The 25,599-nt window shown below is 54.2% G+C and overlaps 1 protein-coding gene across 28 annotated transcripts in view; it reads right to left on the bottom strand.

The window, feature by feature from the left end:
• The window catches only part of ARHGEF10L (Rho guanine nucleotide exchange factor 10 like), a 179,723-nt gene that overhangs the window by 28,993 nt on the left and 125,131 nt on the right, over positions 1-25,599 (bottom strand). For 21 of the 28 annotated variants that reach the window (XM_074018561.1, XM_074018537.1, XM_074018544.1 and 18 more), the window contains 5 exons: positions 20,708-20,829; positions 14,689-14,775; positions 13,338-13,561; positions 10,102-10,256; positions 2,295-2,443 (listed from right to left, as the gene is read on the bottom strand). In XM_074018561.1, the coding sequence (XP_073874662.1) occupies positions 2,295-2,443; positions 10,102-10,256; positions 13,338-13,561; positions 14,689-14,775; positions 20,708-20,829 (737 nt within the window). The remainder of the gene's footprint in view (positions 1-2,294; positions 2,444-10,101; positions 10,257-13,337; positions 13,562-14,688; positions 14,776-20,707; positions 20,830-25,599) is intronic. The other 7 variants (XR_012425292.1, XR_012425291.1, XR_012425289.1 and 4 more) reach the window with 3 other exon arrangements.

The raw sequence follows: 25,599 nt of genomic DNA on the forward strand, positions 1-25,599 counted from the left end.
TGCAGGGTGGGCTCCATGCCCCACACCCACTGACGACACTGACCCCGGGAGCAGCTTGATTTTCCAAATCAACGACATACACAGCAGTGCAGATTTAAGATGGGTAAATTATTACAATGACAGCAAATAATGTTCATCCAGCCCTCCCCCTTTCACTTGAATGTCCTCAGTTTGTCCTCCTGCTAACTCCCCACTGGTACTGTTACCATCCCATTTTACAGATGAAATAACTGAGGCCCAGGAAGGCTCCATGTCTTATTCAAGGTCGCATCGCTTGGCAGGGGCACAGCTAGGGTCCCGTCTGAAGCAGCCTGCTCTCCAACTGCACACCTCTAAGGGGACAGGGTGCCAGCTACCCAGAGTTGGAAGTGGCTGGGACACAGGCAGGGGGGTTGCTGTCTTCAATGATGCCTCCCCAGTCCTCCCCACTCCTGAAGTCTCAAGTGCTCCTGAGCTGCCGGAGAGCCTGGGAGGAGCTCCACAGGCCCAGCTCACAGGGGCAGCTCTGTGCCCTGGGGCCCTGCCACTCACATCTCCCCCGCCAGCAGGTCCCTCCTGTCTAAGGAGCTGGGCTGGGTAACTCCACCTCCCCTTCCCAGCACCCAGGAAGAGCCACTGATCAGTTACCTCCCAGGCTGCCACTGGCCGGGTACCATGGCTCCCAAGCATCATCTTACTCCTTGAGAGATAGTTAATTTTATGTGTCAACTTGACTGGGCCACGGGAGCCCAGATATGTGGTTAAACGTGGCTCTGGGTGTGTCTGTGAGGGTGTCTCCGGATGAGATTAGCATCTGAACGGTAGGCTTAGTCATGCACACGGCCCTCCCAGTGTGGGCAGGCCTCACCCAATCTGCTGAAGCCTGAATGGAAAAGGCTGAGGGGGAGAATTCGCTCCCTGCCTGACTACCTTCCACTGGTTCTTTCCTGCCTTCAGAATCACGCTGAAGCATCAGCTCTTTTGAGTCTCAGGTCTGCCAGCTTTTGAACCGGAAGGCACACCACCAGCTCGCAGGTTTCCAGGCCTCCGTATTCACACTGAACTATGCCGGCAGCTTGCCTGTGTCTCCAGCGTGCTGTCCATAGATGCTGGGGCTTTGCTGCCTCCACCACCCCATGAGCCGACTCTCTATAAATGAATCTCTTCCTATGTACGTGTGTATACATATACATGCACATACACACACTCACATATGTCCCATTGGTTCTGTTCCTCTGGAGAACCCTGACTGATACAGTAAGGAAAAGGATTCCAGGAATGGGACGCTTATTCCCATTACAGACTAGAAGCCTCGTGCTCCCATGGGGGCCAGCACAGAGGCCCCAGGTGTAAGCCACAGAACTGAAAGACAATCTGGTTGGTTTGGCTCCAACAAGCCAGGGAAAAAAGCGGGCCACATCCCTGAGACTCAGCCCCCAGTCTCAGAGCTCATTCATAAGGCCTCATGCCTCAGTTTTCCCCTTTGTCAAATGAGAGTTGTGTCATCTGGAGCCCAGCCCTGATCATCTGTGCTCTTAAGATCCCAGGACTCCACTTAGTGTTTCTGCTGTTGAGTAGCTGATTTACAGCTGCATGAGAGAGAACTAGGTAGGCAAATGAAGACGCCCCTCATGAGGAAGCACCCTGGGAGGATTCCACTCCAGGCCAGGTGGCGACTCATTGCAATCGATAGTCCAAACAAATCAAACATCACCAAAATGCCTCTTGGGGAACCACGCTAGGTCTTCCGCCCAGGATGGACTGCAGGTGTGGTCAGGTAAGCGGGCAGTGCTGTTGATCAGAGACAGGCATGGGCCTAGGCTGAGCCAGGGACGAGCCCCCCAGACCAGTCCCTCATCCTGGGGACCAAGGCGTGGGCGGTGCTGGAAACAGGGCAAGGCAGGACCCAGGCAGCCTCTCCCTCCATGTGGTTTGAAGAGCCCAGCGGATGGCTGTATCCACCCTGGCCACACCCTCAGCATGGCCCGGGCTCCGTGGGTACAAGTCCTGGCTATCAATCCAAGGACAGGGACCCCAGTCCCACTTCCACAAGCAGCAGCCAACACAACTCAGGATCCAGGCCACAGTGCAGTGCAGCTGGGCGCTTTCTGCTCTTGGTAGCCTTGGCGATGTGTGGCAGAGGAAGAGATCAGGCCCAATTGGGACCTTGGCCCCCTCTGCTTCCAGACAAACTCTGCCCAATCGATCCCTGAGATGCCACTGGGAGCTGAAAGCAGTGCCAGGGTGGACGTAAGAAAGGGTCAGCAAAAGGGACGCAGGCCTCCAGGGCCACAAGCCAAAGGATAGGGCAGTACCTGAGGCTGGAGGGTGGTGGCTTCCAGGACAGAGACCCGGGGCCCACAGCTGGCCCACACAGCATCCTCCAGGCTCAACAGGGTGCGGACAGGCCCAGGCCCCACAGTCAGGCACACGGGAGGGCTCTCCAGGTCCCACAGGACACCTCCTGCAGGGAGAGAGGGGAGGCAGGTCAGGGGCCAGGAGTGGCAAGCAGGTCCCCCAGGAACGCAGGCCAGCAGCAGGGGGCTCAGCGGGGCCCCACACACCCTCTCCCCGCACTCCAGGGCCTTTCGCTCTCCATCCAGCTGGATGGTGGCTGTCCCCATCTGCCTCCGACTCCCACCATTCATTTCCCACACCCGGCCACACCTACTCTCAGATTCGTCCCTTCCTTCCTCCCTCCCTCCATTCTCTTTCCCCCTTCCCTTCCCTGCCTCTCTCTCTCTTTCCCTCTCTCCCATTCGTGTAGTAAGCACCTACTCCACACCAGGCCATGCACTGGGTGCTGGGAAGACAGAAAGGAATCAGACACAGGCCCCACCCTCAAGGAAGCCCTTCACTGGTCAGAGCAACCAACAGGTTAATCAACAGTTATCACATGACATGCCAAGCACAAATGAGCAGGCCTGCACCAGGGTCTGGAGAACTGCTGAGATGGACAGAGCTAATTCTGCCCTGGAGGAAATCCGGGAGGCTTCTCAGAAGAGGCAGCATGATATGGTGGAAAGTGTCCTGGACCCAGAGTCGGGAGACTTGGGGTCTAGCCCTGGTTCTGCCACTACTAACTTGCTAAGGACCTTGAGCACATCTCTACCCTTCAAGAGGCCTTGGTTTCCCCATGTGTAAAATGGGGTGGGGAGTTGACAAGATTGTCTCTGAAGACTTTTCCGACGCTGTAGCTTATCCAGACTGAATCTTGATTTCTCATGAATCTTCTGGCCAACTCCAAGGCACTTCTGTCAAATTTACCAAGACCTCTTCCTCCTCCAGAAACACTGCTGCTACCAGGTGAGGTAGAGGTTGTTTTTTGTTTGTTTATTTATTTGTTTTTTCTTTGAGACAGAGTCTCATTCTGTCTCCCAAGCTGGATTGCAGTGGCACAATCTTGGCTCACTGCACGCTCTGCCTCCCCGGATTCCAGCGATTCTCTTGCCTCAGCCTCCGAAGTAACTGAGATTATAGGTGCCCACCACCATGCCCGGTTAATTTAAAGTAGACATAGGGTTTCGCCATGTTGGCCAGGCTGGTCTCGAACTCCTGACTTCAAGTGATCCACCTGCCTCGGCCTCCCAAAGTTCTGGGATTACAGGCATGAGCCACTGCGCCTGATCCAGAGGATGTTCGGAGAGACAATAAATCTCCAGTCTGTCATCCCTGAAAACCAAACAGACCTAGGAACCTGGCCCAAGCCAGGTCCTCCCCTCCCCCGGGATGCTGAGCTCACCCAAGAACCATTTTCTCTGGCAACCAAGCAGTGCGTGCCGAGATTGTTTTTTCTCAGAAGTCACACCCGATGCCACACAGAACCCTGGTGGCTGCCCTGTCTTGTCAGGGTGCCAGGTAGGTAAAGAGAGTTGAAGGGGAAGCTGGGCCCAGCCTGGAGCAGCCTGGGCCATGGCACACTCTGGAGAGAGAGGCAGCAGTGGTGGGGACTGAGAGACAGGACACAGCCAGCTGTGAGCCTGCCAATGCCCTGCTACCCCACCTGGCCTCCGCTGGGTCCCTGATACAGAGCAGCCCATCACAGGCAGACCCTTCCCCTCTGAGCCAGCTGCTTGGTGGCACGATGGGGCACAGCTGTCTCCAAAGCTTGAAGAGCCGCAGGGTACGTGACGGAAGCCACTGCTGGGGTGTGGTCAGAAGAGCCAAACTAGATTCCCACCCCCTCCCCGTCCTTCCCTACCGTACCCTGTCTTATCCCATGCTTTTCCTGGTCCCAGTTTTCCCTCCCTCCCCTCCTCTTTCCCATCTATAAAACAGGTTCCCCTTCTGCCCTTATGCCCTACTTAAAATGGGCAGACTCCAAGCTCAGCTAAGAGGCAGGGGAACAAGGACTCCCCTCGACTTCCAGGCACACAGAGCGCTCTGCCCAGCCAGCCAGCGTGAGCACAAGGGAAGCAGTCAGAGCAGGGCAGTCCTCAGCCCCAGAGCTTCTTTGTGAACTGGGACAGGGGGCTTCGCCTCTCTGGACCTCAGTTTCCCTCATCTGCACACTGGGCATGATAACCACACCTGCATTTCTCCGGATGTTGCAGGGAGTCAATAAAATATGCAAGAATATTTATCTGGGCACACAGTCAGGAGCCCTGACAGCAGTTCTTACACAGCATTCTGTATCCGCACACCAGGCCCTCCTTCCTTGAATTACTTCCTTAACTCCCAGCAAGCCTGTGTGGTAGATACTATTATTATCCCTGTTCATAACAGAGACAACTGAGACATAGCGAGTTTAAATAACTACCCCAATTCACTCAGCTACAAAGGAGTCTATGCTTGTGGCTCTTACTGTTTGATGTCATTTGCCACAACACAACAGTGTGTGGAAGCAAGTGTTGAATCCACTTAACCAACGTGACAGCAGTGACCTGTGGAGCTAAGACCTTGCACAATGGGTTTTGAGCTTGGCTCTGTCTGACTCTGGGCCTGGCCTGCTTCTCCAACCACACTACCCTCTCAGGTTTCTGAAGGGCTGTGCAGCTGGGCCTGGTGTCCAGGAGGGGTGAGTGACCTGAAGGCGGCCAGGCCTCCACCAGGGCTGGAGCCAAGAAAATGCAAGGCTTTGAGCACCCCCCAGTGGCCAGAGGTGAGTAGTGTTCGTGGCTGGAAGCTGGAGTCTAATTAGGCTGCTATGGCTGAGATGGGGGCTGGGACCCCTCCCAGGGACAAAGCAGCTAGGGATGGTGAGGAAACACCTCCCAAAACTGGAAAGTGAGGTTCTATCCAGCAGTGATAGCCACCGGAGCCCCTGCATCCACTCCCCTGGAACAGAGCCTCGTTGTGGCAGCCTAGGGTAGGAGCTAGGGTCAAACCCTGAGGACTACATGAATGCCGTTCCTGCATTTGCGGGGAGTCTCCAGAAATCCTCTAAGAAGTCCTGACTCCAGGGCAGAATGATGAACTGTGATGAAATTTAATAATGCTAATACTGTTAGATGAAAAAGCTCACAAAGGCCGGGTACGGTGGCTCACACCTGTAATCCCAACACTTCGGGAGGCCGAGGCAGGTGGATCACCTGAGGTGGCGAGTTCAAGACCAGCCTGGCCAACATGGTGAAACCCTGTCTCTACTAAAAATTAAAAAATTAGCTGGGCATGGTGGTGTGCACCTGTAATCCCAGCTACTTGGGAGACTGAGGCAGGAGAATTGCTTGAACCCGGGAGGCAGAGGTTGCAGTGGAGCGCCACTGCACTCTAGCCCGGGCAATAGAGTGAGACTCTGTCTCCAAAAAAAAAAAAAAAAAAAAAAAAAAAAAACGCTCATAAAGGACACTGGACAGGAGTCCCTCATTAGAGGGCCCATGGTGGGATCCTGAACAAGAGACTTCCCCTTGCGGGGACTCAGTTTTCCCATCTGCACCATGAGGACAAAACTTGGTCCTCTGAGATTCTTTCCAGCTCTCATACACCGTGATTCTGAGATCACAAACCCAATTGCTGTGAGCTCTGATGAGAGCTGCCCCTGCCTGATGGCAGCCCCGCACTTTCCACCCCCCTCATCTTCCCCTCCAGTGGCTGTGTGTATGCACACACATGTTCTGGAACACAGGCCCACACGCACACACCTGCCCCTGCGTGACAGCCCATTCATCTGGCCCCGGCACCAGCTCTCACAGCCAGCACAAGGGAGATGAAGGTCCTGTCTCAGCAAAGGCAGCTTCAGGAGGCTGGCATCCCTCCTCTCCCAGCCCGCAGTGGAGAAAGCCCTCGGGTCTCCCTCAGGGGTCAAGATTGTGCTGCAGCCAGAAAGCAGGTCCCAGAGTGAGTCATCACAGCTGAGAGGGGCCCAAAGGGCAGCCCCTCCTGGGCGACAGTAAATAGTGACTGTGATGATGATGACTGTGATAAAGGGACACGTGGGAGGCGCCAATCCTCCAGGCTCTGTCGTGGCATTCATGGGAATTGCCATGTCTACGCTTCACAACCATTCTATGAAGTGGGGCTGCCCACACCCCCATTTCACGGGTGAGGAAACTGAGGATTAGAGGGCAAAGCAAAGGCCCAACCTCTCGCAGTGGGAACTCAATCCTAGCAGCCTGATGCCCAACCCATCCCTCACCCATTATGCCATGTACCTCCTCAAGGGGGGACTCCAAACCACGGCACCAGTGCCCAACCAGGGATACTCCAGCATCCCCACCCAAGGCCTGGCAATGCCCCTGTATCACGGGAGAGCCCAGGTAGCACGCAGGCAAGGACAGTGGCCACCTGGCTCAGCTCCGGGCCCCAGCACCCTGCTGTGTGCCTGACACTTCAGGGGCACTGGCTTATTGAGCAAATGAATGAGCGAAACAATGAATGAGAACAAGCAGATGCTCCTGAGGGCAGCAGAGTGACTGCCATGGCCACACTGCTCTCGCCTCAGTTTCCCCATCTCTCAGCTGCAGGTGGGACTCTGAGGCTCTGCCAGTCCATTCCTCCACGTGGCCTGGTCACTGTGGAGTCTGGACAGTCAACCTTCAGCTACTGGTTCTGTAGGTTCTGTCCTACAGACCTATTTGTGTCTGGTCCTGTCCTTCTCCAATAAGCCAAAGCATGGCCAGGAATGCCAGTTTTAGCAGGAATGCCAGTCTTGGTCTCAGCCTAACCCGGCAGGACAGTGACCATGTGACTTCAAACACCAGCAAATACTTCATGGAGTACCTGCTTCTGGATGAAGATGAGGGGTCTAGATTTTCACAATCCCTGGACCCTCCACACCACCAGGGCCGCCACAGTGGGTTCTGAGGTTGATACAGAGCCTGCCAGGTTGATGCAGGTGCAGTTCCAAGCACTGGCTCTGCCGCTGGGATGGGTGGGGGTATCTGAGGGGTATCCAAGGCCTCAGTGAATCTGGATGAGGGCCAAGCTGATGCCAGTCCCACAGCTGGTCACAGACCAGGAGGATGATTCCAGACCCGGCTGCATGTAATCCAGGTAGAAGGTGATGGAGGCGAATCCCACCCACCCCATACCGTGTAGCAGGTCCTGAGAACCCAGCTGCCTGCCTGGGCCACCTCTGAAAGATAACACCGGGTACGGGTGGGGATACCAGGTAAGGCAAGCCCTTTCTCAGGGGCCTCCTGGCCACAGCCAAACTGGACACCCAGAGAGAGCATGACCACCAAATTCACCTGTCCAGGTGGCTGCCTCAGCCTCTCAGCCAGCCAACCTGCCTCCCCTCCTGTCTACCAGCCAGAGGGACCCCAGTGCTCAGCCACCTCTAACATGCCTCTCTACTCCCTGACACACTGAGACAAGTTGGAGGCCCTCACAAACAGCTCTGTCTGCCCCTGGCTCACGCCTAGTGCCACTTCATCTTCCAGTTGTCCAGCAAAACAGCCTCCTCTCCGGCTTCCCCCACCAGATCAAGCATTCTCCTGCCTTCGGGCCTTTGCATGTACTGTTCCCTCTGCTGAGAACACCATTCCCCCAACTCTCCACTTGCCTGACTTCTTAAGATCTTAGCCTCAGGATCCCCCTCCTCAGGGAGGCCTTTGCGGCACACCCCGCCCCATACTTGGGTAGTGAGGCTGTCACACAACACTCATTCCTTCCCGTAGGGGCCCTCGGCACCATGTATAATCTTATACCTCTGTTTGTTTACTAACCGATTCTCTCTCCCTCTATAGACTGTAAGCTCCATGAGGGCAGGCAGTCTGTCCATTTTGCTTGCCACTGTGTCCATGGCATATAGTACGTTCTCAGTAAGCATTTGGTGTACACATGTTTGCAAGGCAGGAAAGCTGGTAGAACATCTCAGCCTTCAGGCCTCATGGCCTCCACTCTACCTGGACAAGCCAAAGCCCCCTCACGTCTGCAGAGAGCTCTAGTCTGGGAGGCAGGGTACTGGGTGCAGGTTCAGCTCAGTCAGGGGGCTCTGGACAGTCTGCTCCCATCCAGAAAATGAGGGCGTGGGGTTCAATGGTCCCCAGTGGCCCTTTTGGTCCTGACAAACTAACAGGCTCCAACCCCAGGCTAGAAGCCAATGGGTAGACCCCAAGCCCCCTGTTTTGGGGTGAACTGTGGCCCCTCATCTGTATGTTAAGGTCCCAGCACCCAATACCTCAGAATGTGACCTCCTTGGGAAGTAAGGTCACTGCAGATGTAATTAGTTAAGATGAGTTAATACTAGAGAGGAACAGGTCCCTAATCCAATATTATCTGTGTCCTCATAAAAAAGGGAAATTTGCACACCGACACACAGCCAGGGAGAACACCACGCAGAAGCTGAAGTTCTGCAGCCATAGGCAAGGAAACACCTGAAGCAGCTGGGAGCAAGGCCCTTCCCTAGTGCCTACTGAGGGCACATGACCCATCCAAACATGGACCCCTGGGTTCCAGCCTCTAGGATACGCGACTCTACATATCTGCCATTTGTGGTCCTTGTCAGGGCAGCCTCGCCTCCTTCCAACCCAGGTGTCCAAACTGGCGAATCGAGCAGTAAGAGGGAACAGGCCAAAGGCGACCCAAGCTGGGGACCAGGGTGCCAGGGCGGCACAGGCCAGGCTCACAGTGTTCCGTGGGAGCCGGTCGGGAGTGGTCCCTCTAGAACTCCTCATGCGTCTCTGCAGATCTGAGCCCGTATTTACATTCACACGCACACTCGGTCTGACGGTGAGAAGGGTTTTTTCCCTCCCTCTTCCCCCTTTAATTAAAAACTATAAATGCCTTATCAAAAGCTAATTAAAAATACCAACACAGTGCCAAGTGGCAAAAAAAAAAAAAATTTAGCTCAGTACAAATATCCGTTTATTACCCTGCAACAGGCTGTGATGATGCAGCAACCATAGCCTGGCTGGCGGAAAAGGCAGAGGAGAAGAGACGCCATGGGCCTTCAGGCTCCTCTGTCCCTTCCGGGGGACTGGGGGTGGCTACACTCTCCGCTCAGTCCCCTTCATCAAATCGGGGCTGAACAAGCCCAGGGGATGGGGATGACAGCAATCCACATGGCTGGGGAGAAGGCGCGTTCGGTCCCCAGTCAGCATCATCTCAGTAAAGCAAACGAAATTCTTAAGGGGTGCATGAAAATTAAGATAACGTGCATGCATTAAGCACTTTACCCCTGCCCTGGAGCACAGCAGCCCAAACATGGCCCTCCTGCCCTCCTGACATCGTAACCTGTGCTAGGGATGACTCAATAAAACAACCCAGACGGAAATATTTGACTCCACTGAGTGCGCCCTGGGCCTGGCCCTGTGCTTTGCCCTAATGGAGTTGTCTAACCCTCCAGGACCCATGAGCAGTGGGCGCTGCCCTTATTCTCATGAAGAGCCCCAGGCACCAAAGAAGGGAGACCATGCAGCAAGGGATACAGCTGTCATCGGGCAAAGCCTGAACGGGAAGCCAGGTCCCTCCGACCTGCGAGTACCTCTCTTATCCGCTAGAGTCTCCTGCCAACAGGTTTCACTGCCCACATGGTAGTGAGCACCCTATTCCAGCAAGTATTCACGTATGGAGGGGCCACCCATTGAACCCCAGTGGGGCTCAGGGATCTCCAAATGCCCTCAGCACTAAGATTTCCCAATTCATCCCTGCCCAGCCTCCTGTATCCTCTCTTGGTAGAGAATCTGGCACCCAGCTGGCATCCAGAACTGCCCCCCTTCCCCCATTTCCCCCAGTCCTCACCGCTGGTCCGAGGGTAGGCAGCAAGGGTCCCATCCTGCAGGCCAGCGAGCAGGTGGAAGGGGCTGTGTCGCAGGCAGAGCACAGGCTGCAGACCTGGGCTCCTGCAGGTCGCCAGGCACTGGGTGCCAGTGTCCACACTGCCATAGAGCAGGATGCTGCAGAGAGAGGTCGGAGAAGCAGTCTGAGCAGTGTGAGTGACACACTGAGCACTCCCACCCGCTCACTGCCCCCATGCCCTCCTAGGGAGAGGGCCCCAGGGAGCTGCTCCCTCTAAGCCATGCCTTTCTGCTGTGTGGCCAGGCCATAGCTCCACCATGCGGGAGCTCACTTTTCCATGGTTTTCTGGAATGGTACCCTCCCTGACCTCTGTCATGAAGAGGACTCAGGGAGGCTCCAGAGGCAGCACAATAAAGGTGCTGAGAGAGCTATTTTCAGAGTCACATGGACCTGAGTTCGAATCCAGACGTGCCACTTTCCAGTCTGACAGACCCTGGACTGCTAAGCCTCAGTTCTCTCTGTAAAATGGGGCAACGATGCCTACTTCACCACCATAAAAGGAACAAAGTACTGACACATGCTACACAGAAGGATCCTGTAGGTGTGATGCTAAGAGAAGCAGACAGGAAAAGCCACATAGCGTCTGAGTCCATTTACATGAAACATACATAGCGTGTGAGTCATTCACATGAAACATACATAGTGTGAGCCCATTCACATGAAATATACTAGTATGCAAGTCATTCACATGAAATGTACATAGCGTGTGAGTCATTCACATGAAACATACAGTGTCATTCACATGAAACGTACATAGTGTGTGAGTCATTCACATGAAACATACATAGTGTGAGCCCATTCACATGACATATACTAGTATGCAAGTCATTCACATGAAATGTACATAGCGTGTGAGTCATTCACATGAAACATACAGTGTCATTCACATGAAACGTACATAGTGTGTGAGTCATTCACATGAAATGTACATAGTGTGTGTCATTCACATGAAATGTACATAGCGTGTGAGTCATTCACATGAAATGTACATAGTGTGTGACAATCACACGAAACATACATAGTATGAGTCCATTCACATGAAATGTACTAATGTGCAAGTCATTCACATGAAATGTACATAGTATGTGAGTCATTCACATGAAACGCACACAGTGTGTGTCATTCACATGAAATGTACATAGCACATGAGTCATTCACATGAAATGTACATAGCATGTGAGTCATTCACATGAAATGTACACAGTATGTGGCAATCACATGAAGCATACATAGTGTGAGTCCATGCATATGAAATGTACCCAGTGTGAGTCATTCACATAAAATATACATAGTGTGAGTCATTCACATGAAATGCACAGTGTGTCACTCACATGAAACATGCAGTGTGAGTCCATTCACATGAAATGTACATAGTGCATGAGTCATTCACACGAAATGTACATAGCATGTGAGTCATTCACATGAAATGTACATAGCATGTGAGTCATTCACATGAAACATACACAGTGTGTGTCATTCACATGAAATGTACACAGTGTGTGGCAATCACATGAAACATACATAGTGTGAGTCCATTCACATGAAATGTACTAGCGTGCAAGTCATTCACATGAAATGTACATAGTAAGTCATTCACATGAAATGTACAGTGTGTCATTCACATGAAATGTACATAGCGCGTGAGTCATTCACATGAAATGTACACAGTGTGTGTCATTCACATGAAATGTACATAGCATGTGAGTCATTCACATGAAATGTATATAGTGTGGCAATCACATGAAATGTACATAGCGTGTGAGTCATTCACGTGAAATGTACATAGTGTGTGGCAATCACATGAAATGTACATAGCGTGTGAGTCATTCACATGAAATGTACAGTGTGTCACTCACATGAAACTTGCATAGTGTGAGTCCATTCACATGAAATGTACATAGCACGTGAGTCATTCACTTGAAACATATGTAGTGTGAGTCCATTAACATGAAATGTACTTGGAGTATGAGCCATTTACATGGAACATACATAGTGTGTGAGTCCATTTATACAGTGTCCTGAGGAGACAAACCCATAGAGACAGAAAGTAGATTAGTGGTTTCTGGGGTGGGGGTGGGGAGCAGGAGAATGGAGGGAGATTATTTAATGAACATGTGGGTTCTTTAGGGGGTAAAAAGAAAGGTCTGGAAGGCCCCTCCTAGGTCCAGGCCCTGGCTGGGCCCTTGGCTGTAGGCCAAGCCTGGACTGTGCGGAGCTTAGAGTGGCTCCCAGTTGACTTCAGTAACCTTGGCTTTTGCTCCTTACTCGGTTTCCTTGTGTGGGAAAGGGGAGGGAACGACCTCCGCATTACAGAGGAGTGGCTATGAGGCTCACCTCTGAGCAGCACACAGTAGGTGCTCAGGAAACATGCTCTCATCTCATCTCCTTCTCTCTAGGAGGGGTGGAGTGCACAGAGACGCAGGGAGGACAGGACACAGCAGTGCCAGGCCCTAGACTTCCCGGGGCACGGCCCCCCTCAGATCTTCACTGATCCTCACCTTCACCTCCCTGTGCACAGGATGAACATTCCCTCTCCCTTTCCGCTACGGGAGGTGGTCTACCCACCCTGCACAGGCCACAGCTTGCCCTGAGCCTCCTTGCTTTGAGTCAGGGTTTTGCTGACTCACAAAGCCCCAGATGTCTTACAGAGGGCAGCCCTCTCTGCCAGTAGTAACCTCTTGACCTGGAAATACCCTGGAACCCTCACCCTGCCCAGCAAGGCGAATGGGGGCCACATATGGTGAACATTCAATGACAGCTAAGTGAACTGAAGGCCTCATGTGGCTGTGTCTCGGTGGGCTCTCACGGCAGCCCTGCATGGGGGGATTCTGGTCCCCACTTTACGGATGAGAAACTGAGGTTCAGAGAGGTTAAATGAGTGCCCAGGACCCAGAGCAAGGAAGTGGGTGAGCTGAAATTCAAACCCAGGTCTGGCTGACAGCAGAGCCAGCATCCACCTCCACCAGCCATGCTGCCTGGGAGGAGCCAGAAAACTGCACTGCAGGCAGCTCCCAACACTTCGGCGGCCACACTGGGCAGCTCTGGTGCCTACCTTCCTGGAGACCAGGGGCAGAGAATGTTGGCAGGCAACAGGCAGATCTGGAAAGCTACAGGAACAGCCCCCACCCAGTGCCCAGCCCTGCAGGGGCTGCTCTCACCCCTCCTTCTGGGCCCCTCACCTGCCATCCTGGAGCCCGAGGCAGATGGTTGGATGCACTGCGGCCGAGGGGTCAGCAGCTGTCCGGCTCTCATCTCTGCTCTCCGCCTCCTCCTCCAATTCTGGGATGTACTCCATGCAGAGCACAGGGGCTGCCAGTGGGAAGGACTTGACGGTGCGGGGCGAGGGCCGGTTCAAGGAAAAGATTTCCACCTGGCCCCCTGCACCTTCCTGTCCACCCCCGACCTGGGAGCAGAGACCCAGAGAGGCCATCAGGTGGGAACCACAAGAGGGAGCAGAGGAGGACCTGCTTTCCCAAGGACCCCATCCTTTAAGAGACACATCCCTTCTCCTGCCCACACGCTCCTGCGGTCACAAAGGTCATTTACCCCCAGCTGCCATGGCAACAAGTTAGCTTCAGGGCCCATAGGAAATCAGGTAAGGAGCTAAGGTGGGCTAAATACTCAGTCAGCTTTCTATTTCCTCCTCTGCAGGGTGCATTTCAACCAATATAAAGTAAACATCTACTCCATCCCTTTAAAATGCCCTTCTCTGTGTTGACCATTTTTTTACCTCTGTGTCTAGCATATGATAGATACATACTCAACATATTGTTGTTGGATGGATGGATAGATGGATGGATGGATGGATGGGTGGACAGATGATAGACAGATAGATGGAAGGCTGTATAGGTGAATGAATGGATGGGTGGGTGGATGGGTGGATGGACAGATAAATAAATTGATGGATTAAATATATATTCTTGTTGGATGGATAAATTGATAGGTAGGTGGGTGGGTAGATGGATAGATGGATAGGTGGGTGGATAGATGGATGGATGATGGATGGATGGATATACCATGTGCTAGATCCTGGGGAAACGATGAGGAACAAATCACTCTCAGACGGCGAGCAGCAATGAGAGCGCACAATTTGCAGCACAAGGAATATGGTGGAGGGTACCTCACTTGAATCAAGGGAGGCTTTGCCAGGAAGCCCAAGGATAGAAAGGTGGGCTGGAATGTCTGCATGAGTAGGGCACTAGCCAGCCCTGCCTCCTGACTCCAGGGGCGAAGATCCTGAGACCCAGGCCCTCTGCACAGCTCCCCCTTTCACTTCCTTCTCAGCCCTGTCACCATTTGAAAAGGCACACTCTCTTATTAGCTCCCTGGTTTTCTGTTGCCCCAGATGAGGTTGCACCTCCCAACTCCATATACAGTGCCTGGCACCAGAGGTTCCCAGGAAGACCTTGCTGGATGAAGCTGCATGAGATGAGGCAGGCAGCTGCTGTCTCCAGCACCCCCTCCCAGGTACTGCTCTTCCTACTCCCGTCCTGAGGCCAGAATGCCCAGCTGGGCAGGGGGGTGACTCACCCAGAGGTAGCCCTGTGGAAGGGAGGTGCTGACCGCTGAGAAGCCCAGCAGGGGACAGTTGACAGGACTGTGGACCAGGGCCCCAAGCTGCAGAGACAGAAATGGTACATGTGAGGTTAATCGTCAAGGTGCCCAGATGCCAATATTTGGCAGATTCCTGGGCCCCATCCAACTCTCCCTGGATTAGAATCCCTGTGGGTGGAGACCAGGAAAGCAACATGCTTCACAAGTGCCTGCTTCTCCAGGCAGTTCCTACACGCTCACACTTGTTTTTCCTCTCCTAGAACCTCCCGGCTAGAAGAGGCCTGCAGAAGGCTCTGTATCAGCCCAGGGTCTCTGAAACTGAGCAGCTTCCAGATACGGTTTCTTGAAAGCCACTAATGCCCACCCCTCCTTATTCTACAGACGGGGAAACGAGGGTCACAGAGGGCAGGTGACTGCCCTAGACCACAGGGGAGGTGAGTGGCAGGGCTGGGCAGCTTGTGAGGGCCACGCACAGAAACCAGGGCTCAGCCTGTCACCGCTATCACCAGTAACCACCTTCCGCCTACTCCCCCTGAATCAGCTGCCCCAGACCCCATGTTGGGTGGCCTCTTTCTGAGGCCTGTCTCCTGAGCTAGACCTGGCCAGTCCCTCTCTCTGGCCAGGACAGCAATTCTAGGAAATGGCCTGACCCACTCATGGGCCACATTGAAAGAGAAGACAGAGTGGAGACAGCGCTTGGCTGGAGGGAGGATGCAGCCGACCACTGGGCCCTTTTCCAGGCAGCTGCTGCCCTCTGCTGGTGCTGAAGGCCCTAGCCGTCCCTGGACCCATTGTTAGAATATTCTAACAAAATTTCTAATGGCCATGGGCGAGGGCCCTAAGAGGTCACCTCATCCAGCCTCCTCATTTAGCAGATGCCAACTTAAAGGTCAGAGGGAGGCGTGCCTGGCTCAAGGTCACACAGCATGTTAGTTGCAGAGTCAGGGCTAGAATTCAAACCTTCTACTCCTGGTTCAGGTCTCTTTCTATTCTGGTTGAATTTTACCCCAGAAGCCTGGCTGCACGCCAGAGGCCTCGGCACTCGGGGACCCCAGTTCTGCCTGCTGAAAACATGGGTCCCCACATTCAGAGCAGGGGGCTTCACAAAGCCTGGCCTCCGGGCTCCGTCTTCTCTGCTTCCTGGTGGCTGCATCTAGCTGAGGGTGCACACCCTTTCTGCTGGGCTGATGCTCTCTCTCTGCTCCCTTGGTGGAAAGGAGGCCACAGCAGCCCCTGCTCGGGCATTTCCATGGCAACTCCAGTGGGCCCTGATGTCAGCTGAGTCAACAGAGCCAGGTTGAAGATGGTGGGAAAAACTCAAATGGCTCCTTCATGGGCAAGGCCCTGGCCCTAAATGTCTTGCCTATGCCAGGAAGCTGGGAAGTCAAGGTACCCTATGCAGAAGAGAAGAGGGGAGCACAAGGCTGTGAAGGGAAGCAGCTTCAGGTACAGCCAACCTGGCTCCAGCTCCAGCTCAGTGGTTACCATCTGGATGGTACTGAACAAATCAGGTCCTCACCTACAGAGCAGAGACCCTGAAATCTCTCAGGATGGCCGTGGGGACTGGAGAGGGAAAGTGTAAAGTACCCGGCCCAGGGCCAGGTACCCAGTTACCCCACAGCTGCTAAGCCTTACCAAGGGCCTCCCATGGGATATTCTAGCACTTCACACACCTTAGCTCATTTCATCACCGCAGCAAAGCTATGAGGGCGGAGCTATCACGGATGAGCAGAAGACAGGGTACATGGCCAACAGCAGTTCTGGCTGAGGTTGGTGAAGGTCAAGACACAGCCCAATGGGCTGGTGCTTTGGCCTAAGCAAGCCTGGCCACAGACTCCCTGTGGGTCTGGGCTCCCAAGATGCTTGAGTTTTAAAGCATCTCAGAGCAGGCAGCACCCCCAGCCCCATCCCCAAAGCCCTGTCCCCGGGCAGGCTCTGAGACTGACAGTCAAGGAAACGGGTTTGTGCTGAGCCCTCCCTGCCCACCTGCTGCCCTTCCAGGGAGAACATTCCCCCTTGGGTGGAGCCAGGGCTCCAAGAAGAACCTTCAACACCCCAGTAGTCAGGCCTTCAGAAATGCCACAGAACAGACTCCGGTGTCCTTTCCTTCCTGGGGACCAAGGTGTCCTCAGGTGTTCGCTTCCATTTCTTGAGCCCTGAGCGCACCCCATGCAACTGGCTAAGCACCTGACCCAAATTGTATCCTTTAATCCTCATGGTGACCCAGTCAGGGAGGTGCTGTGACCACCCCAGTTTAAGATACCATGAGCTGAGGCAGCATTCCTGATGTCACACTGTTGGGACTCAATCCAAGGCAGGTGGCTCCTGCTGATGCTTTTTCACGCCCCCAGCCGATTCCCTTGAGTCAGAAGGCCTTGGTGTGGCCCAGTGTGGGTAGCGGCCACTGTCAGCACAGACGAGAGACCTACTCCTGCCTCCCGCCCCAACACCCCGGTCCCTTGAAGGAAAGAGCCCAACACACCCTCGTCCACTGGTACAAGAGTACTGACCCTGTCTACACTGTGGCCAGCAACTCCCTCTGCCCAGCCCAAGCCCTCCCTAGACAAATAGTCTGGACCACTGGTTGCCATGAGGTCAGCCAGAGCTGGAGTCACCCCTGCCCCAGGACCACCTGGAAACGTGGTGTGCTGGAAGGGGGCCTGGGCAGCGGTTCACACACTCACATCTGTTTCTGCAGTAATTGGACAGGGCCTTGGAACTCCAAGGCCCTAATTCATCAGGCTGCCAGCACACAGCTGATGGGGCACATGTGTCTGGACTGGCGGGGGGTGGGGTAGGGTGTGGGCAGAGTGGGATGGCAATTTGAGGCCTAGCAAGTGTGGTCAGACAGGCTCTGCTCTGGCTTCTGGGAGCTCCACAGGCCCCTTACCACAGAGAGTCACTTGCCGCCCTCCACTAGCCCTGGCGCTCCTCAGGAGACAGTGAGCTGGGGCCAGCAGGACTGAGGCTTCTGGCCTACCTATTCCTGGGCCCTGAGAGCTCACACTGAGGAGGTTCGTGGGCCCTGGTTCCCCAGGTTTGAGGTGGCAGAGGCTCCCCACCTGGATGGGGGTTTCTTCTGGGGAGGCCCTGGAGGCAGTGGCCAGTCTGTGACTCCACCACTGGGGTCTGATCTGTCAGGGCTCAGCCTGCATCCTGTGCTCTCAAGAGACCCAAGGCCCTAAGGGATACAGGAGAATCCAATGCCCATCATAAAAGTCACCCAGGGCCAGCCTTCTGCAGGGATGCCCTAAGGCCAAGCTGGCCGCAGGCACAGTGGGCCCTGCTACTCCCCACTCCATGGTCGCTGCCTCCAGCCCAAGGCCCCAGGGCCCACAAGTAACCCCCAATCTGGCATACCCCATCTATCACCAGTTAAGCCAGTCCCACCCCAACATATCCCCAACGTGTTCCCACCTCCCTTGCCCAAGGCCTCCACCAGGGCTGGGGCACTGGTGATAGACAGGGCACCTAGCTGGGGTACAAAATTTAAAAGGGCACCAAAAACGCAGTCACAAAAAATATATAGAGAGAGACAGAGTAAGGCAAATCAATATTAATGCAAAAAATCCACAATGAATAATTACTTAAAAGTTTAAATACAGACAAAACTTCACCCTACACTTGTACAACCCTGGCTCACTCGCCTCACCCTAATCCTGGCCCTTTGTGTATCAAGAGACAAAAAGAGTGACCAAACCACAAGCAGAAATTTGCTGATTTGGTTACATTTAAGCACTGCATTAAAACCGTATTTATTTTAATTATTGAGATTTTTGACATCTGCTGGAATTTTGTGCCTGAGGCAAGGATGCCTTACTCCAGTCACAGCCCTGGCCTCCACCCACGTCAAGTCTTGTCACGTCTCAGCAGGATCCTGAGCTGAGCTCTGAGCTGCTCCCTCTATATCCATTCTTTTTTTTTTTTTTTTTTTTTTGAGACAGGGGCTCACTGTGTCACACAGGCTGGAATGCAGTGGCACGATTTCGGTTCACTGCAACTTCTGCCTCCCAGGTTCAAGTGATTTTTCCACCTCAGCCTCTCCAGTAGCTGGGACTACAGGTGTGCACCACCAAGCTCAGCTAATTTTTGTATTTTTGGCAGAGACAGGGTTTCACCTTGTTTGCCAGGCTGGTCTCGAACTCCTGACCTCAAGTGATCCACCTGCCTTGGCCTCCCAAAATGCTGGGATTACAGACATGAGCCACCCCACCCAGCCGACATCCATTCCTTTTGTATTATTTACTTATTTATTTGAGACAGGGTCTCACTCTGTCCCCCAGGCTGGAGTGCAGGGGTGCAATCACAGCTTACTGCAGCCTCAACCTCCTGGGCTCAAGCGATCCTCCCATCTCAGCCTCCCAAGTCGCTAGGACTATAGGCTCGCGCCACCACACCTGGCTAATCTTATTTTTTATTTTGTAGAGATGGGGGTCTTACTATGTTGCCCAGGCTGGTCTCAGACCCCTGGACTCAAGTGACCCTCCCACCTTAGCCTCCCAAAGTGCTGGGATTACAGGCATGAGCCACCACGCCCAGTCCCGGTATCCATTCTTGTCTGCAATTCACTGTCACACACCAGCCAGAAGGATCCAAAAAATGCAAATTATAAATCAAATCGTGCTAGTCCCCAGCTTGGGAAACATCTGTTTCCAAGGCTTTTCACTGTTCTGAGAATGAAATCCAAAGCTGACCCAGCCTGCAAGGCTGGTGTGGTCCAGCTCACCCATCAGCTGACCTCGGGGCCCGCCCTCTCTCCTCCCGCCTTACCTGGCTTCCCCCACTGTTCCTGCTGCACCCTCTGTGTGGGTTTGTCTACTGGGAATATCATTCCCATCCCTGGGCTGAATCCTTCTTGCCATTCAGGTCTCAGTTTAAACGCCACCTCCTCCAAGTGGCCATCTCTGAACCTCAACCCACCCATGTATCTATTGTGGCCCCGATGTCTTTGTTATGCACCTCACTCTTTTCTATTTCCTTTGGTTTGCTGGGTTTTTGCCTCTCTCTCTCTGCTAGGATTCAAAGCTATATAAGGGTTGGGACCTTGTAAGTCTTAGTCACTACTGTATTCCCAGGGTCTAACACAAAATAGGTGCTCAAAAAATTACATGCAGAATGGACAAGTGAACAAATGAACTCACATCTCAAGGATTTGTTCTTTCAGCTGTTTAGATCCCCAGTCTACAGCCCAATCGGCACGTCTCTTGGGGCTCACCAAGCTAAGCCTGGGTCCCCAGCTGGTGCTCCCATCCCTGCAGCTGAGACGACCTCATCTCCCTGGGAAAGGGGAGGCAGTAGTTGCTCCAGATGGAGGGCGGGCTAGGACAGGGTATAAGGCCAGGTAACCCGTAGGGGCTGAACATCCTCATGGTTAAGACCCTGGGTGTTGTGATCAGGCAGGGCAAGGTTCAAATTCTTACTCGCTGTGTCCTTTTTGGAAAATCATAGCACCTGTCTTAGCCTTAGTTTCCTTATCTGTGAAATGGATAGAGAAACATCTACTCGCAAGGTTCTTATGGATATTAAAATAAGAGAATGGCAGGAAAGAACCAGGGGGTACAGCAAGTGCTCAATACATGGGAGGCCTGATGGCACATCAGGGAGCATCCCACAATGAGGGCAATCCCTGCACCAAAGCCAGCTCCTACCTGGCAGACCACAAAGCACCCAACCCACAGGGGCTGGCACAGCCGCTTTGGTATGATCTGGAGCCATGCCATCAACAGATGAGATCATTGCTGTTTATTATCTCAAAATAATGGAATTTTCCAGTCACTTGACCCACAGTGGTCATTCGCCTCCATTTTTTTGGTGGGAAAGCTAATTCCCGAAGCAACAAAAAGGCTCGACCAAGTCTGTCAGTAAGAATTTAGAAGCCGCAGCTGGAACCTGAGCCTTCCCTGCTGTGGGCGCTCCCTGGAAACTCTGGTTCTCCCAGGCGAGGGGGAGCCGCAGCCACCTTCGAGGTCGGCTCAGCAAGATCCGCTCCACTCACCTGCAGGCTGAGTGCCCGGGAGGAGAAGGCAGGGATGCAGCAGGCCAGGATCGGGCACCAGAACGGGGCTTTGCTCTTCTTGTCCTCATCCGGGCATAGCCAGCCTGGCTGGTTCTCCTCCCCTACAGCAAGAGGAAGGAGGTGGGTAGAGCTGGTCAGAGTCCAAGGACCAACCAGGCCATGAGGAGCCCTCCAAGCCCCAGGGAGCCACTGCAGGCCCCAGAAGCCTGGCCCCATCCAGTCACTCCCCACCCTACTCCTGCCAGACTGAGATGAAATCCAGCCTCAGGAGTGAGGCCGTGGCCAGGGTCTCAGGCAGGGAGCTGAAAAACTTAAGGTCCCAGCTTGACCATCCTACTGCTGAACAACCCTGTGCAAGTCACCCCAACTCTCTGAGCCTCGATTTCTTTGCCTAGAAAATAGGAATGCTAGAAATGCTTTCGTCCTGTGGTTGTTATGAGAACCAAATGAAATAATAGATGTGAAAGGGTTTTTTAAAAAAAATATTAAGATGCTGAACAGAGTACAGATCCCTGTTGCCTTGAATTTCTGCTGCAGAGTAGGAGATAGACCATGAATGATCAGAGGACAGGAGGCCGCCATTGTGGCACTCACACTTGACCGTGGTGGTGATGGAAATGCGGGAGAATTACACTCCTGCTTCCTTCAAGACTATCCTGAAATTAGGAAGCCACCTGCCTTCAGTTCGCCCACCCTAGCTGTGCCTCAAAGCTCCCAGGGACCTGTTACAAGTACACATGCCTAACCTGATCCCAGACCCAGGACTCACCACGGGAGATCACCGTGCTAAAGAGCATCTGCTAAACCTCGTTCTTTATGGAGGCTCCTTTACACGGCTTGGGGCTCTGCTCACACGTCCCCTCCTCCGAGAAGTCCTCCCTGACTACCCTGACTACAGTGGCCCCTTCTCTCAGGAATCACTCTAAAGACCCTGTCTTACTTTCCTCACAGCCTTCATAACGATCTAAAATTATCTGTGGTTCATTTCCATAAGTCTCTAATGTGAAAGCTATAGGCAGTGGGGGTCTGCACTGTCTCATTCACCGCTGTCCCCCTGACACCCAGCACACTGCAAGGCACATAGTGAGTGCTCAGAAAACATGGCTGGAAAGAATGAATGAAAGGAAAGAGGGAGGAATAAACCACTATCTGTTCTGAAGAATTCTCCCTGTGGAGGATCCCTTCCTCCTTTACGCTCCCTATGAGGACTCCCTTCCAGGAAGCCCACAGCAAGGATGGGCATGAGGAAGACGCCACCTACTATGCGCCCACACATCAGGCACCACACTGAGCGCCACCGTCTATGCCTGGCTTAGTCTTCACAATTGCTGAGCATAGTCAGAATCATTATTTTCACCCCACAGAGGATGACACTGGCACTCAGGGATTTGGTAACACAGCCAGACCACAGCCATGGCTAGGGGGCAGCACCCAGATTCAGGCCTAGGTCTGAAACCCAAGACTGAATTCTCTGGACTAGACCAGGCAGCCTTCAGCAACCACACCCACCGAGGCTCCGTCGCAAAGGCCTGTGGGCCCAGTGATGCTAGAGTAGCTCTGCTGCAGGCAGCCAGAGACATGGACAGGTGGCCCAAGGAAGAGAGGCCACTTACTGCAGTGACCCCACGCTGAGGAGTGCCCAGAGCTCCAGAGCCACAAGGGCAGGTCACAGACTGAACCGTTGTGTTGCAACGCACTTCTCCGTGACAGAGAGGAAGCTGGGACCTACAGCCAGCCTGCCTCTCCCCTAGGAGGGGCCAGCTCCGCCTAAGAGTGCCCGCCAGCCACACCAGGGCCCCCTGACACTACAGTCATCTTCACTCAGCAGCCAGGCCCATCCTGCTAAAACTTACATCTGGCCTCACCGTTCCCCTGCTTGGAAACATCAATGGAGACCCAGTCTGCCCAGAATAAGATCCAAACTCTCCTGGAAGAGCTGCGAAGGCCCCTTCCCTCCCCGGCCTCCTCCCTCGGCCACCAGCTCCACTGAGCTGGACTGTGCTCAGCAACCTCACTGGGACGGGCCCGGAGGGTCCCTCTGTCCGGAACTCTACCCCTCAGCTCCCCAGGGCTGGTTTCTCTCCTTCTTAGAGAGGCCTGCACCGCCCATGTCTCCATGCCCTGGCCTCTACCACCTCAGCCCACTGGAGGGTATCACACCTCTCAGAGCTACTCCCTGCTCCTCCACCAGTGTGGCTCTTCTTCCTTTGTGTGCGTGCACATGTGCATGTGTGCACACGTGTGTGTGTGCGCACATGGAAGTAGGGGCTCCTCCACCATGTCGGTGTTCTGTGAAGGCCGAAACCTCCCACCCTATTTCCTTCCACACCTCACCCAACCCACTCACGCAGCACTGGACCCACCACGGACCATCAGTACATTCAGTGACACGAACAAAAAGTCTCTTTTCTCAGAGCTTCATTTTCCAGGTTTGTCAGATGTACCCCTGACATGAACATTAATCTGACTCGCTTTCATCGAAGAGATCCTGCCGGGTCAGAGCGAAGGGCTGGACATGAGTGAGGAAGGACCACCCTGAGAGCAGTCGCAGGCCATCGCTGCCCGAGAGAGGCGGCATCTGAACGCCAGCACAGCAGGAGGAGCTGGAATGAGGTGGCAGGTGAGATGCTATTTGAGAAGTGAAAGACATTCCCAAATGTCAGGCATAACGACGTGAAGGCGCCAGCACCCAGCGCGCTCACACCCTCCGGCCTGAGTCACTGAGCAGTGAACTCACTCCCGAAGCGGGCCCAGAGCCGTCGTCCTCCATGTCCGGCCCTCTACCCTGCTGGGCCCTGGAAGCAGAGTTACGTAAGACCTGATCCCTGCCACTAGGGAGGAAAGGCCAACATGAGAGACCCTCAGGGAAAGGGCACGACCGCACAGGGCGCGCACATTGCCATAACAGACACTTCTACGTGCCCCCACCTCACAGTTTCCACACTGCCTCACTGCATCCTCACAGCCATCATGGGAAACAGGTCCTTCCATCCACACTCCACGCTGGCCAGCAGAGGAAAGGGGAAAGCAGGGGAAGGCCCAGATGCCAAGGAACTAACCCACGGGGGCACCTTGCATGGTGCCTGCAATGCAGCTCGTCCCGGGGCAGCGCAGCTCTCCTAGCCTCTCCTAGCCTCTCCTAGCCTCTCCTAGTGTGCCGGGGCTCACCACGCCGCCTCTTGGACAAGCCCCTGGGCAGCAAATAAAGATAGGCCAGATTTGAGAGCTTGTCCCTGCTCTCAAGGAACTTACAATCAAGCAGATCCTCACCTCTACCAGACAAGAGCTCTGGTCTGGACCCCCAATTCCTCACCCCACAGCCTGCAGGAGCTAGGTGAGCGAGCATCTCCCCGCCCTAGCCCCTGTCACCAGGGCACCCAGAGCTCAGCTCCTCTCTTTCCTCCCCGAACACCCATAGCCCATCAAGTCCTGGCAATTTATTCGTATGTATTTTTTTAATGATCTGACCTTCTCCTTCCAGATGGTGCCTTCCCTGCCTGCGACTGGGGACATTACAAGAAAATGGAGTCGTTGCTCCCCATCTGCCACTGCCATTGTTCCCATCACAAAACCAGAGTGGCGGAGACCAAATGAGAAGGCTGCTGTCGCTGAAAATTGAAAGCCCGCTTGGGATAAGTGACATTAAGAACTGGCACCGACGGCAGAGCCGCGATTTCCATTTGACACTAAGTGGGGGCTTATTTAGCGCCCAGCTCTGTTTGCCAACACCCCCTGGGCATGAGAGCTCCCCATGGGACACAGGGAACAGCTCCAGGGTTGCAGATCCCCCACCACCCTCAGAACAATCCCCTCTGGTCTGCTAGAAGGACCCGGGCAGATCCCACCTCAGTCTCCAACTCGCCGTGTGACACGGAGCCAGGTACTTACCCTCTCTGAGCCTGCGGCCTCATCTAGAAAATGGGGGAAAGAACTCCAACCATATGGAGTTGTGAGCACTGGAAATCATATATATCATGCCTAGCAGACACCAGGCACTCTGGAAATAGCAGCCATGATGGTCGCTGTCCTCGCTGCTCCTATTACTGAGGGCAGCTGAGCCCACCGCAGGCCCTGCCCCGCTTCTCCAGCCCGACCTGCCTCCCAGACTCCTACTGGGTTCAGTCCCAGTATCATGCCTTTACTGCTCTTCCCGAACCTCCCAAACTTAAAGCCACCTTCAAGATACCGCTCACACCTCCCCAGCACCACAGAGATGCTGCTGGCCACAGCCACAGACGTCAGACTGGGCCAGACCTCAGCAGGCATCTCATCCAACCACCTGTCCCCTACAGAGAGGGCCATTGGTGTCCAGGGAGGCCAGGCAAGTGGCCAGCCTCCCAGCTGGGGTAAAACCAGGGTCAGGCTCCAAGGCCATGCCCTCCTTGGAGAGTAGACCCATCCCTTCCAGCTGCAGGGCGTGGGCAGATCCCAGCACCAGCCTGTGGGACAGCAGTGAGGGTTAAAGGACATGATGAGGTCTAGAACGCACTTCACACGCTGCCAGGGCTGTGCTCAGGACCCAGCAGCTGGAGTCACCACTGGAAGGAAAACTGGCGTCAGTGTGATGACTACGGGCCAGGAAACTAAACCAAATGAGAGGCGGCAAGGGAGGGGAGGGCCCAGCCCGGCGCTCAGGCTCACTGCCTTGGGCCACCTGGTTATGTCCCTGTGAGTTTGGCATTGGCCGTGGCCTGCCAGGCCCATGTCCCCTTGAGAGGTGGGAATGAGGAGGGCCACGGGTGGGAGGAGCTCCAAGGGCCCAAGGGTATGGGGCAGCAATGCAGCTGTGTGGGCAGAGCAGGTGGTGCTGGGGGAGGGCACAGGAAGGGAAATCAGGGAGCCCCCTACCTCACCTCTTCCTTCTCTGGGGC

This window comes from Macaca fascicularis, chromosome 1 (genome assembly GCF_037993035.2).
Source record: "Macaca fascicularis isolate 582-1 chromosome 1, T2T-MFA8v1.1".
In the NCBI taxonomy this organism is placed as follows: domain Eukaryota; kingdom Metazoa; phylum Chordata; class Mammalia; order Primates; family Cercopithecidae; genus Macaca; species Macaca fascicularis.